This window comes from Microtus pennsylvanicus, chromosome 5 (genome assembly GCF_037038515.1).
Source record: "Microtus pennsylvanicus isolate mMicPen1 chromosome 5, mMicPen1.hap1, whole genome shotgun sequence".
Lineage (NCBI taxonomy): Eukaryota > Metazoa > Chordata > Mammalia > Rodentia > Cricetidae > Microtus > Microtus pennsylvanicus.
In genome coordinates this window covers 51,799,969-51,816,672 of record NC_134583.1, presented here as the reverse complement: position 1 = coordinate 51,816,672, position 16,704 = coordinate 51,799,969, and the positions used below count along the sequence as shown (strand labels likewise).

At 46.7% G+C, this 16,704-nt stretch overlaps 1 protein-coding gene across 4 annotated transcripts in view; it reads left to right on the top strand.

The window, feature by feature from the left end:
• The window catches only part of Irag1 (inositol 1,4,5-triphosphate receptor associated 1), a 110,487-nt gene that overhangs the window by 15,474 nt on the left and 78,309 nt on the right, over nucleotides 1-16,704 (top strand). Inside the window, exon 1 of one of the 4 annotated variants that reach the window (XM_075971894.1) lies at nucleotides 13,676-13,880. The exons of the other annotated variants lie outside the window; for them this stretch is intronic. Within the exon in view, the coding sequence (XP_075828009.1) occupies nucleotides 13,790-13,880 (91 nt within the window). The 5' untranslated portion in view covers nucleotides 13,676-13,789. Of the gene's footprint in view, nucleotides 1-13,675; nucleotides 13,881-16,704 lie in introns of those variants that run through there. 4 annotated transcript variants of the gene reach the window in all.

Below are 16,704 nucleotides of genomic sequence, written 5' to 3'. Positions count from 1 at the left end.
AAGGTGAATGGCTCCTGACCTCAGACTCCACATACACGCGTGCACATGTGCACACACACAGGCGCACAGGTCCAATATGGAAGGTGTATCCAGTATTCAATAGACATGTAAATGTCAAGCTTCCTGGATGACCTGTGTACCCTCCTCCTTTACGCCATCCCCAGTGGACAAGTGAGCTAGAGGGGCATTAACCCTCATCTGGGTTACTTCTCCAGCTTTTTTTTTATGAAGTACCAGTGCTCCGGAGCCATCTCTACAGGAAGTCAGTCCTCAGCCCAGGGTGACACAGGTCTAGTCACAACCCTAAGTGACTATTCCTCCTCACCCACATCCAGATACCCTCTAACCCAAAAGGCCTTAGGGCACCCCACGTTTGTGTTTTAAAGGGGCTACTTGGCCTAGAAAAAATGGCTTGACCAAATAAGGCTGGAAGACACTATGCCCTGTGTGTCCCAGAGATTTATGCTGTGCATATGTGTCCCAAGTGCTCTGGCATGTCCTCAGGACTGGAGCCTCTCAGGCACCAAGATCCTCAGATGGAGTGGCACGTGAGCGCTTGCTCTTTGGAGCTGGTATCGCCACTTTAACATGCTTTGGGAACAGCTAGGCTGGTGTTTGTGCTTGAATGGATGTGGGGCAGATCTCCCAGTACCTAAGGATCCTCAGCTCCTGCAGAACCACCAAGAATGTCCAGACCAGTTCCCAGAGCTCCTACTTGTAAGGCAGGTGGTGGGTAAGAATAGGGAAAGCATGGACTCTGAGTGTGTGTGTGCGCGCGCGCGCGCGTGTGTGCGTGTGTGTGTGCGTGTGTGCGTGTGTGTGTGTGTGTGTGTGTCCCGCTTTGGTTTTTCAAGACAAGGTTTCTCTAAGGCTTTGGAGTCTGTCCTGGAACTCACTCTTGTAGACCAGGCTGGCCTTGAACTCATAGAGATCTGCCTGCCTCTGCCTCCTGAGTGCTGGGATTAAGAGCGTGCGCCACCACTGCCCAGTGCTCTGAGTGTTCTTAACCCCCCCATAGTCTCCCATCATCTCTGAGACTTTGGAAGCATCATGGTATTTCATGGAGCCTCAGTTTCCTTATTTGGATGGCATTTGTCCATAGGAAGGTGTCTCAAGTGTCTCAAGCTTCAGGCCTGTGGCAGGCCTCCTGTGATCAGGGAAGGTTGGCACTCTGACCCACCATCTCTTGCCTGTCTTATTTTTTTGTCCCATGCCAATGTAGAATACTGGGGCTGGAGGCCTGCAGTCCACAGGCTAGCAGGGCTCTCTCATATTGCTTTGAAGGTCACTAAGACACCTTCGTTCAAGAACTGACTTCTCCCTAAGAAGGGAAGGTCACTCTTGGGACCAACAAAAGGCCAGGGAGGAAATCCGTAGAACTTTGGCTGAGCCATGGGCTGTCAGGGTCACTTTGGTAGAAGGCTGAGAAGAGATCACCCGGCTGGGATTCTAGAAAGTAGGGGAGCCCTCAGGAAAGGTGCACACAATTGTTGGACCCAGGAGAAAGGGCAGGTTAGAAATGAGATACAGGCCTGGTGGTGTAAACCTGCAACCTCAGCTATTGGAGAGGCCGAGGTAGGAATCTTGTGAATCCAAGGCCAGCCTGGGCAGCTTAGTGAGATCCTGACTTGAAAGTAAAACATTGAAGGTGTGTCGGGGATACAGCTTAGTGGCAGGACACTTGCCTAGCGTGTCTAGGGTCATGTTCTGATTCCATCTCTAGTACTACAAAATAAAATTTAAAAAATAATAAGGAGGTACCAGCTGGCAGAGTGTCCGCAGAAGCCTGTGCAGCCCTGACCAGCAGGGGCTCTATCTGAACAATGGTGATCTGAGAACCAATTCAAGAAAGGCCAACTATTTCAAAATGACCTTGGACAGAAAGACAGGTGGACAGGGAACCTGGCAATGGGGCGTAGAAAGGGCTGGGCTGGACTGTCAGTCTTGGCTGGACCTTCATGGCCATGTGGTCTTGCCAAGTCCTTTCTGTGTCTGTAGGACAGACATAACAGTGTCTGCCTGGCGGTATTGCGGTCTGAGTGTATTCAGCAGTAGACAGGAAATCCCTTGTACAATGGAAATGTTCCAAACAGAGAGACATTGGCATTGAAACAGTCCCCTTCAAGGAGCCACAAGGACAGGGAAATCATGATGAACCCCCTGAAGAGCCTTGGCCTCTCCTCTCGTGACGTCATCTAAACAGAGACTCCTTGTGCTGGTGACGATGAGAGGTAGCGAATTAAGTCACATGACTTGGAAGTTCCACTTTCAAGTGTAAACACAAACAACTGAAGATAGGTGTTCCAGCAAAAGTGGCTATGCTAATCTTTATAGCGGGGCTATTTCCAACGGCTGAGAGGCAGAAATCACCCGCATGTCTACGAACTGATATAAGGACAAAGTGTGGTGGATCCATACAATGGAGTATTACTCGGCTGTGGACAAAGAAGAGAGGTTCTGGTAAAGGCTGCTACACAGATGAGCCTCAAAACACTGTTTAGGTGAAAGAAAGCCAGGCACAAAATTACCTATTGTATGTTTCCAGAATAGACAAACCTGCAGATTCGCGCTACCTCCCACCTTCCAGAACACGTCTGTTAGAGAAGTTCAGCCCCCACGGGAGTGGGATTTTACTTTCTAACCTTCATTCTTAGGAATTAAGTCACAGTTCCATGACAGAGAACCACCTAGACCGCTTCTCCAAGGAACCATTCATTTTTAAAGATTTATTTCATCGTTTTCATTATTATTGTTATCATCATCATTATCATAATTTTTATTAAGAGTCTCATGGAGCCCAGGGTAGGCTCAGACTCTCTATGTAGCCTTGAACTCCTGATCCCCATGTCTGTACCTTCAAAGTTCTAGGAGCTTCCAAAGGGAACTCTTGCTGCTCCCCTAAGCCATGTAGCAGGTTAAAGGTCTCTAATGCAGTAACAACAAGTGGAAGGCACTAGTTGAGAATTTCCTGCCTGAGAGGCAGCTTGGGCAGTGCAGGGTAGAGAGGGCCAGGCAGGAGGGAAGCCCAGATGGAAGTTTGATCTGACAAAGGCATGCTGGGAAAGCAGGGATTTTTAGAAATAGCGATATCATGCCCGAGGGACTGGCCCGGCTTGGGATGGAAAGCAATTTTAGATGCTCTTAGGACTATTTTTGGAGCCAGAACCACAGTCGTACCGCTGCTTTAAATGGTGGATGCTTAGGGAGCCCTGTGCTCAAAGGTTGCTCCCCACAAGCAAGCACTGGTGCAGCATGCTTGGAATCTGTAGGATCTTGCTCAGGCTCTCCCTCCTGGGACTGTTTCCTGTTTCTCTAGGGTACCCAGAGCTAGAAGCACCTAACACCAACTTCTCCAGTCTGTCATCCTGGGAGATGACAAAGCCATCTCAGGCACACTGTGCTGCTTGGACTCGAGAGGAGAGAGAACAGGACAAAAAACACCCAGACACATCAATGGTCTTCTCGCCTCTACTGAGTTGCGAGGGAGCCAACACTGGGTGCGGCTCACAGGTCACAGCCACTCTTCCTGCTGAGCTCATCCATCGCCAGCAGGACAGGGTGACAGGTGATGTCCTCACTGTGATGGTCACGTTGGGAATGGATGGACAGAGAGGCGGCCAGAGCGTCTTCTGGGGAGTTCTCAGATGAAATCCCGCAGGGATGGCCTAGTGAGCTTGGAATTGCTCACAGTTCCATGTTCCTACTCTTTCCCTACAGCAGAGGATGAAACAGGTCTTGCTGTGAAATCTCTGTCTGTGGGTAAATCCTGTCTCTGTTTATTCATAGAGACTTCAGGATGAGAACTGCATGACATAGTCCCCTTTTGTGCCCGTTCTCGTAAAACTCATTTTTGTGTATGCCTTTGCCAACAGAATTCCAACTGTGTCCCATGAGAAACAATATATACCCGGAAGGAAAAAAAATCTTACGTTGGAACTGGTGTGCATGTGTGTGTGTGCATGCATAGATAATAAAAACCCAGAGACTGATATTGGGGTTCAACCTGAATATCAGAAAAACAAAACAGCCAGCTACTGGCTCTCATTTTACCTCAGACCAAAATGTCGATTCTGCCTCCACGAATCCTCAGAATGAGACTGAGCCTGAGAGCTGTCTCCTTTTGTCTTCTATTCCTCTCTAGTGCTGGGATTAAAGGTGTGCACCACTACCGCCTGGCTTCTATGGCTAACTAGTGTGGCTACTGGGATTAAAGATGTGTGCCTTCAGTGCCTGGTCTATAAGGCTGACCAGTGGGGCTGTTTTACTCTCTGATCTTCAGGCATGCTTTATTTATTAAAATACAAGTGAAATAGCACTACGTGTGTGTGTGTGTGTGTGTGTGTGTGTGTGTGAGAGAGAGAGAGAGAGAGAGAGAGAGAGAGAGAGAGAGAGAGAGAGAGAGAGAGAGAGCACACACCTGGGACCTTTTTGTCTAGACTGGATCCCAGCTTGCACTAATCCTGCTTGTACTCGCCTGTCTGCAGTAACTTTGTTGCATCCATTCCTCTTCTTTCAAGCTTTCCCTGTCTCCCCTTCACACCTTCCACACGACCCCATCAGAGAAGCAAACTGCACCTCTTCTCTCTTCTCCTCTTCTTGCATTATGTACATTTAGAGATTTGGATACTATCTTACCTAATGTCTTCTGTCATTTATGTTGGCTGAGTTCTGCAGTGCCAGGAGTGAGGACTCACAGACAGGCACTGTCACTGAACTTGGGGCCCAGCCCACACCTTTTGTTTGAGGAAACTTCCCCAGAGGTAAAATACAGATAGGGTCAGCTCGCATACTCTCCCTCTCAGGTTTTAACCCAGCTTTATTAATTTGTAATCCAGGCACCATATAACCCACTGATTTCAATGATTACAGTGTTTTTCTAAAACACATTCAGAGTTATGTCGTCATTATCACAATCTAATTCATTAAAGTCAAGAAACTCCCTTCATGTTAACAGCCACTGTTGATTCCTATCCCTCGCCCACTGTTCATTTCTTCTATCCCCCTGCCCTAAGCGTTCACAATTTACTTTGTATTCTGAAATTTCATATGAATTAAGTCATACAATATGTCATTTATGACTTATTTCTTTCATTTAGCATACTATTCTGAAGGTTCATCTTTTCATTTGTTATTTTTAATTAAGCATTGTGTGGGAGGGGTTACGTGCACATGAGTGCAGTACCTATGGAGGCCAGGAGAGGGCACTGGATCTATCTGGACCTGCAGTTATCAACGGTTGTGAGCTGTTTGATGTGGGTGCTGGGAATTTGAACTCAGGTCCTCTGCAAGAAGAGTGTGTGTGCTTAACCACTAAACCATCTCTAGCCCTCTCCCAGATGCATGCATAGTTTAGCATGCACTTGTTTTAGACTGGGAAGTATTCTGTTGTATGATTATGCCATATTTTGTTCAGCCATTAATTAATTAACAAGCATGTAATGTGTGTTCACCTTTTCACTATTGCAGGAAAGGCTGCTGTGGACACTGTACATGTGTTTTGTGTAGACATAAGTTCTATTCTCCTGGGTAAATCAAAGGAACAAAACTAATAGATCAGTGTGATTCCATTTAACCTTTAGATGCTAAAGCAGTGGTTCTCAACCTGTGGGTCATGACCCCTTTGAGGGTTGTATATCAGATTTCCTGCATATCAGATATTTATATTATGATTTATAACGGTAGCAAAATTAGAGTTTTGAAGTAACAGCAAAATTTTATGGCTGGGGTCACCGCAACACGAGGAACTGTGTTAAAGGGTTGCAGTATCCAGAAGGTTGAGAGCTGCCGCTGTAAAGAACCCCAAAGTGCTGTCCCATTTACTGTTCCTGTCAACCATACATGCGCCTTCTCTTTCCTGCATCCTCATCCAATTTTCCGCCTGGCTTTGTGATTTTTGCTACTATAGTGGGTTTGAACCAATGAAGCATTCTTTAAATTGCATTTCTTTTTGAGATTATAATATAATTATATTATTTCCCTTTCTCCTTCCAAATCCTCCCGTGTCCCTTCCTTGTTCTCTTTCAAACCCACGGCCTCTTTTTTCATTAATTGTTGTCATATATATATACACACACTTAATATATAATATTATAAATATATATAATAAATATATAACTTTGATCTGCTCACTCAATGTAATGTTACTTGTAGGATGTGTGTATCTTCAAGGCTCACCATTTGTTATCAGATAACCCATATGAATGTTCTTCTCTGGAGAGGACTCTTTTCCCCTCTCAGCATTCCTTAGCTGCCTGTACGGTGAGGCCTCATGACCTTTCCCTGTCCGTTCTGGCATGCGTATGGCTGCCATCCCTGTTTGGCTCATGTTTATGCAGTTATGAGTGTGAGCCTTCATAGGTGTAGTTTCTGCCATTCCTAGTGACAGTCCCACAGCAAACTCAATGTTCCTCTGGCTCTTACGATCTTTCCACTCCCTCTCCCACAGTGTCCCCTGAGCCTTAGGTGTAGGAGTTGTTTTATAGTATGGGACCAGGTTCCATAACTGCATTTTGATTGGTTGTGGTTTTCGGTAATGGTCTCTGTCTATTGCAAAGAGAAGTCTCTTTAATGAGGGCTGAGGACTGCACTTCTTCTTGTTTCTGGACAAATGTTTAGAATGCCGTCAGGTGATGCTGGTTTAGTAAAGTGAAGGCTATAGATGGTCCTCCAAGATCCAAGCCTCCACTAGCAGTTGGTGAGGTTTCCAGTACCAGGTGTGGTTCCCTCTTGTTGAGTGGGTTGACAATGCATTGCTATTCTGGGTTCTATTTCCTTGGTGGTTGAGCATTTTTGATGGTGAACATTTTTGCAGCTGGTCAATGAGTGCTTTTTAAAAACATGTGTGCCGGGAATCCAAACTCATATTCAGGCTCATATAGCAAGCATCTTTACCCATCGAGCTATCTCCCAAGCCCTGAGCCTTAGTTGGTCATCTGTGTATTCTCTAGAGATGACTATTCAAAAATTTCATCCATTTAAAAAGTGTTCTTTTTAGCTGGGCGGTGGTGGCGCATGCCTTTAATCCTAGCACTCGGGAGGCAGAGGCAGGCAGATCTCTGTGAGTTTGAGGCCAGCCTGGTCTACAAGAGCTAGTTCTGGGACAGGCACCAAGCTACAGAGAAACCTTGTCTCAAAAAACAAAAAAAAAACCCCTTTTTGGTATTGAGAAATAATAGTTCTTTATCCTAGATATTAGTCTCTCAGCAAATATCCCCTTTTTTTTCCTATTATGTCCCTTGACCTCCACCCCATCCCCACCAATACAATGTGAAGACACAGTGAAAATGGAAATACCTGGAAGCCAGACAGAGTTTGATCTTGACTTCCATCCCTAGGACTGTGAGGAGATAAATATCTGTTATTCACAATCTCTCTCTCTCTCTCTCTCTCTCTCTCTCTCTCTCTCTCTCTCTCTCTCTCTCTCATACACACACACACACACACACACACACACACACACACACACACACACACACACACCATCTTGAATATCTATAAATTTTGGGGCTCAAGAGATAGCTCGGTATCCAAGAGTGCTTGCTACTCTTCTGGAAGACCAACAGTTTAGTTGCTCCCAACCCCCACACTGAGTCTCTCAAGACTGTCTGTAGCTACAGCTCCAGCGAGTTCAGCACCCCTTTCTGTCCTCTGGGGCACATACGACACCCACCAACAAAATGAATCTTTTTTAAAAAAACTGTGCATGTGTGTTGGGCAGTTTGTATATAGTGTGTGTGTGTGTGTGTGTGTGTGCGTGCGCGCTCATGTGCGCGCACGTGCACATATGTAGGAATGAATGCTCCTAAGGGCATCTACCTAAGTGGTGCCCGGAAGAGGGTGTTGAACGTTCCCTCCATCACTCTCAGTGTTACTTCCTTGAGACAGGGTCTTTCACTGAACCCAGAGCTAATTGTTTTCCAGGAAGGCTGGTGGTACTCTTGTCCCCAACTCTGTGCTTTGGTTACAGCTGTGGTCATGCTTTCAAACAAACAAACAAACTCAGATAGTCATGCTCACACAGCAAACACTTTTACCCAATGAGACATCAAAACTAAAAACTAATTTAAAAAGAAAAAAACAGATAGGCAAGTGGATAAAAATAGGAAAGAATGGATTCCACAAAGTTCTCCTTTGACTTTTACACACAAGCCCCTTCCCACTGCAATAATAATAATAATGATAATAATAATAATAAGCTTTAAAAATTAGAAATAAAGCACAGCAAAAGTCACCCCAAATTCTGATGTGCAAACAGCATGACGACTTAGAACGTATATAGTAGCGGACTTTACAACATACATAGTAGCGGACTTTACAGCATACATAGTAGCGGACTTTACAGCATACATAGTAGCGGACTTTACAGCATACATAGTAGCGGACTTTACAGCATACATAGTAGCGGACTTTACAGCATACATAGTAGCGGACTTTACAGCATACATAGTAGCGGACTTTACAGCATACATAGTAGCGGACTTTACAGCATACATAGTAGCGGACTTTACAGCATACATAGTAGCGGACTTTACAGCATACATAGTAGCGGACTTTACAGCATACATAGTAGCGGACTTTACAGCATACATAGTAGCGGACTTTACAGCATACATAGTAGCGGACTTTACAGCATACATAGTAGCGGACTTTACAGCGTACATAGTAGCGGACTTTACAGCGTACATAGTAGCGGACTTTACAGCGTACATAGTAGCGGACTTTACAACGTACATAGTAGCGGACTTTACAGCGTACATAGTAGCGGACTTTACAGCGTACATAGTAGCGGACTTTACAGCGTACATAGTAGCGGACTTTACAGCATACATAGTAGCGGACTTTACAGCATACATAGTAGCGGACTTTACAGCGTACATAGTAGCGGACTTTACAACGTACATAGTAGCGGACTTTACAGCATACATAGTAGCGGACTTTACAGCATACATAGTAGCGGACTTTACAGCATACATAGTAGCGGACTTTACAGCATACATAGTAGCGGACTTTACAGCATACATAGTAGCGGACTTTACAGCATACATAGTAGCGGACTTTACAGCATACATAGTAGCGGACTTTACAGCATACATAGTAGCGGACTTTACAGCATACATAGTAGCGGACTTTACAGCATACATAGTAGCGGACTTTACAGCATACATAGTAGCGGACTTTACAACATACATAGTGGCACACAGAGTCCTTCAGTGCATAAACTTGAAAAATTCTGAATTGCAAAATCTTGCTCCAACTTTGCTCCCGTTCGAGCTCAGGGTCCATTCGGGGTGAATTGATGTTGACTGCACTTTGTGTTGTGAGGCTTTCAATAAGGAAGAGCAAGATGCTTCTGGTCTTCCTGCATCAGGGCCTCGAGACTCCGTGGGGCTCCTGGTGCTCCTGGCTCACAGGCACTGGCCCACGCCAGCTCAGGCTGTCCCCTCTTTCCTGCGCCCTCTATCAGCTGGTGTTCTGGATTGTCCTAGCCTCCCAGCATTTTTGTTGCGATCCGGCCACAGCACTTTTAGGAAGCAGGCAGTTGTAAATCACTCACAGGGCGATCCATAACACGGAGTGCCGGCTCCAGGAGAACCGATTTCCCCAGATAATCAAGACGCTGCTGCCTTGGGATTTGGGCCGTGGGGATATCTACAGGAGCGAGGAGGGAGGAGGCGATGTTGCTCCTGAACAAGTGTGGACTGCCTGATCCTGGATGATGAAGAATGGGTGCTGTTTTTCTCTGTATGTATCTTCCCATCGGGCCTCTGGGGAGAGCTGTATGCTCAGAGTCCTCCGTGTATGTGTGTGTGTGTGTAGGTAGAATTTTTGTTCGGACCACCAGCTCCAAAATAAATGTAGAGACTTAATATTAATTATAAATGCTCAGTTGTTAGCTCAGGCTTGTTATTAACTAGTTCTTACAACTTAACCATATTTCTTATCTAAGTTTTACCATGAGGCTCATGGTGCCTCATTTTCTACATGTCCTGCTTTCTCTGCATCTGGCCCAAGACCTCTTCTCACTCTGCCCTTCCTCTTCCCAGCATTTTCTCTGCCCTGAAAATTCTGCCTAGCTATCAGCCAATCAGCTTTTTATTAACAATGAGAACAACATATTTTCACAGTGTGCAGAAGGATTTTATATATATATGCATGCTGTGGAATATATATGTTACACACACACACACACACACACACACACACACACACACACACACACACATTTCCCCTAAAGATCTGTCTCAGGGCTAAAGTATGTTCCTTAAGCCTGAAGGAAGAGCCTCAGGAGAGAGTTGCCATACTTGATGGGGGGGGAGGGCTGATATGCTGAGCACAGAGCAGGGTGGTGGGAGGGGCAGGGTCTCTGTCCTGCTGTTTGTTGTCAGGCCTTTGGTCACCAGGAGAGGGGGAGACCAGGCCTCTGGCCAGCATTCCAGGAGTTGAAAGTCTAAAAACCATTGTATCAAATCTGAAAAGCCAAACCCAGGAAGGTTGGGGTGGGAGGCTGCTGGCCAAGATGATAGAGCAATTTCACACCCAGCTTGCAAATGGGTCATATTGCTTTGAAAAATTCTAGTTCTCTTCCCTCAAGGTTTGTTCAGAAAATGTGAGCTCATGGGTGGCTGAAACTAAACAAAACGTCAGTTGGTGGAGGAGACCACAAACACTGGCCAAGGGGCTGGAGAGATGGCTCAGTGGTTAAGAGCACTGACTGTTCTTCCAGGGGACCTAGGTCCAGTTCCCAGCACCCACATGGCAGCTCACAACTGTTTGTAATTACAGTTCCAGGGGACCCAACACCCATGACAAAACAACTATACACATAAAACAAAACAAAAACAAAAATAAAAATAAAAGTTAAGAACAAAAATGGGTAAGCTGAATTGGCCACTGTAAGGACCAGAGGAGTCACTGTAACATGTCTGCCACCGATGTGTGCCCTCTTGGATGGTAGACAGTCTAACTTATGTAAGGCAATCTTTTAAAAGAAGAGGTTTCTTCCCCCATTCATAAGGGAAAATAGTCTCTACCAGGGCCCAGGGTGTTGGAAAACAGTAAGACAGGGAAACTGAGTCAGCACCTCCCCTACTCTGGGGGAGGCAGTCTCAGAACAGAGGTGCTGAGGACCCCTCAGATTCACAAATGTCCTTTTGTCAGTGACCCCCTTGGCCTCGACGCTCAGGGAAAGCCTACCCGCTTTCCCGCAGGGGCTCTTAGGAAGTGAGCTCAAAGAGTCTGGAAAAGGTTCCTTTAGCACATTGCTGAGCCTCGGTACTCCTTCACAATCAGAGATACACAGACGACAGACACTGAGATGAGAAGGACACATGGAGTCTGCTAGGACATCCCTTGAGACAGCATCCTGATAACAGATATCTGTGACTGTGTGGAACAGGGCTGGCTGACTTGTCTGCAAAAAGATAGTAAATACATTGTTTTGTTTTGTTTTGGGGTTAGATGATGTGTCTCAGCTATTCAGCTGTCCCTGTAGAGGGGAAACATCCACAATACATAAATGAGTGTGGATGTATTCCAATGCACATTACTTACTGAGACAGTCACGTTTGGTGCACAGGGGCAATTTCTTCAACTCTGCTAGGGGAATGCTTGTAATAATACGGGAGCAACAATAACAAAAGCTGCCATCCTGGTGGTTGCTTTGCGCTAGATTCCATAGTAGGTATGGAAATTAGGTATGGTGTTTTTGCTTTGCATATATTTGCATACTCATTTTCATAACAATTTAAAAAGACTTGGAGAGTCAAGAGCCAGGAAGAACAAATGTAAGGCTGAAGTCTGTGTTAGCAACTAAATGATTCAAAATGCCATAAACAAACAGGGCAGAGGGTTAGAGAAGGAGCCTACCACAGGTCCCCGAGGGCAAATGTCCTCTGAACACCTGGGCAGACCTAATAAACCCTGCCAGCACCAATGACTTCCTAGGGTCTGGGGTCCTTGGGGCCCAGCCTGTAAAAGGGGCTGCTGGCCTACCCTTCCTTCCCAGATTGTCCCGTCTGTCCCCGGCTGCTGCTACCCCTGTAACTCAGGCTTTTATAGAGGCAGGGAATGCTCCGTGAGAATGACTCGGCTTAACCCTGGGATCGAGCTCCATCCATGCCCTTTACCTAACAGTTAACACTTAGGTTGAGCCCTTGCAAGGAAAACAGCGGTGGTGTGGCAGATGGAACAATGTGGATCTGGTTGCTAAAGGCAAGACCTTCTCCATGATGAATTGGTGAAGGCTTAGCTGAATAAACTGCCTCTGGTCCCCTGTCAGTGGCTGGGGTAGTGGTTATTGTTGAGGTACATGCCCCAGGTGCTCTGTTTTGTGCAGTTCCAGAAGCTGCATCACGCGATACTAAACAGAACTCTGGGCTCGGGAGTCAGACAGCACTCAGCTCAGGCCTGTTTATGGTGTGTATCTAGCAGGCATGATGCTTGGGACATGCTGGCTCATCCCATCAAGCTTCAGCAAGAGAAGGTTGTTGTTAGAACTATGTAAAACCAAGGCTGTAAAGGCAGATAGAGCCCGTGCTGGGATAAATGTCACTGTTTTCCCAAGGATGCCTGGGAATCACCCGCATAGCCTGGCTTCCCAGAGGAAAGTGCTCCGTGGTTCCTTCCTGTCTGTGTTATGAAACAGTGTACCTAATGCTTGTCATGCTATGTTTTAGGCAGGGCCATGGACAGTGGTCAAGCCCAGCCCCTCCTCTGGAATATAAGAGCTTATTGGTAAATGGTGTGTGTGTGTGTGTGTGTGTGTGTGTGTGTGTGTATGAAGGAGACATGGAGCTTCTGACAGGGTTCAGAAGGGAGAAGAGTTCTTAGGACAAGGTCATGGGATGTTCTTACATGGGATGACTAGCTCGGAGCAAGCCTGTGGGCTATAGAGCTGCTTCTCTAGCTGGGACTCTCAGGCAAGTGGCAGAACAGAGAGGTGCGGGAAGTGTCTGATGGACAGAAGGCCTCTGTACACCCAGCTTTACAAAGTCGCTGATCACATCAGGTACAGCTCTTTATTATCCGTGCTCAGTGTCAGAGAAAAAACAAAGTATTGTTTCTCAGAACCACAGCTCATCAGGATGAAAGAGGCTACCCCCTTGGGACTTGTTTCTTTGAGGCTCTCAGCTGTGTTCTGTTTCACCTTGACTTCATCCTTAAACCATTTTTGTTTATTCTCTTCAATGATTGGTCTACAGTCTAGAGTAAATTTCCCAGCATGCCCAGCAACGTCTTATTGTGTCTTGCTGGTTGTGGTTCAGCCATATGTGACCTTTTAGCCAATTTCCGTGAGCAGTGGATGTGATGTCTAGACTTCCACAGGCTACCTCCCGCCCTGGCATTGTTACCTAGGCTCCTGGCTTCTGGTCTCACGACTGCTCCTCGTGCGCAAAGTGGAGCCTGGACTTGAGGACAGAAAGTGGGCGCACAATTGAACACTTATATCTACGTTATGAGGTCATTTAGCGTGGCGGTGAGTAAGGCACTCCACACCCAAGAAGGTTTGTCCCAAACCGCCTTTGCCCCCTGAAGCCACCAGAGCTGACTCCACCCTGCAGCCCAGCCCCAAGCTACTGTAGCATTTCTGTGGTCTCTGAAAGCCAAGAGTCCCTGCGCAGAGATGGACAGGGCGAAGGAGCCTCAGCTGAGACACTCCATCCCACCTGCTCTGGGAAGGCTCTCTTGGGCTCTGAAGATCTGGGCTGCTGTTTTCCCACCCTGGGGACACTGCAAAGACTTTCAGCTCCCAGAGAAGAGCTGCATGACGCAGGGCATGTCCTAGTTGGTGATGCTGGCTTTGGGAAAGGACCGGCGACCAGAACAGTCAAGACTGAACCATCTCCCATTGCCAGCTGTTGCTGGTGCAGAGAACAGTCTGGGTATGGCAACTTTGGATGTTTTGTCATTGTTTGCTTGTTTTTATAATTTTTTTATGTTTCATGTGCACACATGTAAGTGTGCACACCATATATGTGCAGGAGGAAGCCAGAATCAGCTTTAGGTGTGTTCCTTAGAAGTCAGCCAATCTTGTTTTTTGTTGAGACCTGGTCTCTCGTTGGCCTGATGCTCACCAAGTGAGCCCCTGGGATCTTCCTGTCTATCTCCCCAGCACTGGGGTCAGAAGCATGGTCACATGACCAGCTTTTTTTTTAAAAAAAAAAACCAAGTTCTTGGTATCTAACACAGTTCAACATGCTTACATTGAGAACATCTATGTCCTGTGCGCTCTCCCCAGTTGATCTCTTTTGTTTCTTTCTGAGACAGGATCTTGCCACGTAACCCTGACTAGCTTAGCAGTCATGATCCTCCTGTTTCGGCCTCCCAAATGCTGGGATTACAGGCATGAGGCGCCATGCTGGGCTAGGAGACCCATTTTAATCCTGTATCCTCTGACTGTGTGACCAGCATCGGAACTGCATCTTTGAAGTCATATTTTTCTCATTTGTAAAATGGAGCTATAATCTCTTGCTCAGATCCTCTATCTGTGCAGGGGACACAGTGTGCCATGTGAGAGAGTCTCTATCTGTGCGGGGACATGGTGCCCTTGGGTCCAGGCCCCTCTGTCTGCAGTGAGTCTGAAATGAAATGAAGCTGAGGAAGAAGAAGGGTGGATGTGGGGGTGACGCCAGGCAGAGGCATTTATCTCCTTTCTTTTGTCATCGTAATCCATGCCTGGTGGAAGGTAACCTGGGGAAGAAGTAGTTTATTTTGTAGGTACAGTCCACCATGGAGGAGGGGAGGGAGGGGAGTGCAGGGGAAGAGAGTAGGACAGCATGGTGGTGTTGCTGCTCAGGCTGTGGTGGCAGGAGTGTGAGGCCAGGAGAGGAAGCCAGCTGGGGCCGTGAGCCGCAAGGCCCACCCTCGAGAGATCCACTTCCTCCAGCAAGGCCATAGGTCTCTACTGTCCACAACCTTCCAAAACAGAGCTACCAGTTCAGTGTTTAAACACAGGAGCCTGTGTGAACATTTTTACATTCAAACTGTCACCAAAGAGGACTTAGGCTGTCAGTGTTATCCTTAGTTGAGTTAAGAAACACATGGGGGTGTCTGCATATACCCCTTACCTGAATACGTCCTATTGTTTACACCCATGCCAGTTGTTAGAAGCAGACAGACAGTTGTTGTGACGTGGCGTGTGATTCCTGTCACTGCTGAGCTGTGTTTGAAGTGATGATGTTTATAGGCATACAGTCATTGGTTTGAGAGGTCCTTCATTGCTGCAAGACCTGGCCTCCCTGAAGGAATGAGGCCGATCCAGGGCAATCACATCTAGGCCCATACAGCAAGGAACTACAGCAGGGACCACACAGCCCTGAGAGCTCTGTACACCTGATCAGGCACCACCAGACTTTTGGAAGGACTAGCTCCGTCTTGCTCACTGGCCTTCGTGAGGGTGCTTGTGGCTGGCCCTGCTGTTGAGACTGAATTAGATTAATTGGTATGTACGGCCCAGAGGAACACACTGGAGAGCATAAATCAGAAGTGGCAACTGGTAGCTGCAGTCTAATTCCCCAGAGACTTGTGCTTGGTCCTCTGGTCTCTCTCTCTCTCTCTCTCTCTCTCTCTCTCTCTCTCTCTCTCTCTCTCTCTCTCTCGGTATTAGCTGTAACATTTCTAAATCAGGTGGTTTTATTTTTAGCACTAGAGTTTTGGCTTTTCTTGGAAACTGGAAGAGCTTGCCAACAAAAGATGGTATTTCTTCCTGACCCCAAAACTAAATAGCAGCCGCCCTAGTTAAGTGACCGTCACACCCTCTGCCACCACAGACCCCATCAATCCGCGGGGGCTCTGTCACTCATCCTACTGGCCTGACCCCAGAAGGAGATGTGTGTACCATCTCTTCATGGACCTTGTTTTCACAGAAGCTGCTTCTCAAAGAAAGCAAAGAAGCCTCCTTCTACGGATTACAGATAGAGCAGCTCTTCCGTGTTTGTCCCTGTACTGGGCATGGCTGAGATACGAATATCTTTACAATGAATTTTTATGAGATATTCATGGAAGTAGAAATGAGACAAGTTCCTGCTGTTGAGGCATTTATATTTGAACTGTGCGGGGCTCTCTGAGAGAGCTCACAGTGGAACCTTGGAGTATGTCACCTGAATTACAAAGGGGTTTCTGTAGATGGAGCCACACAGAGGATCACAGATGGAGTCATCAGCTGGTTTACCTGCAGGGACAGATAGGCTATGATAGTCACATCAGAGTTAGAGTCCAAAGGCAGAGAAATACACACATGAGGGCCGACGTCAGAGGTCAGAGAAGATGCCAGCTTCTTTGCAGGCTGGGGGAGCAGGGAGAAGGATCCCTTGAGGCAGCCCCAGCAGCCAGAGGCGAAGAGAAGCTTCCTTCCCTTGAGCCTCTGGGAGGAAGACAACTGGCGCTCAGATTGTATTTATTTATTCTGAAATGTTGATACTTTGTGTGTGTAGGTGTGTGGCCTGCATGTATGTCTGGGCATTACTTGGATTCCTGGTTTCCTCAAAGGCCAGGAGAGGACGTCAGATGTCCTACAGCTGGAGTCACAGATGGTTGTGGGTGCTAGGAGTTGAACTCAGGTCTTCTTGATAAGTCCAGTGCTCTCAACTGATGAGTCATTTTCTAGCTCCCAGCTTACATTAGAGTCTAGCCTACTGAGACAGAACTTGACTTTCAACAACAGAATTGTAAGGTAATAAATTTGTGTTGTTGTATGTTACCAAGTTG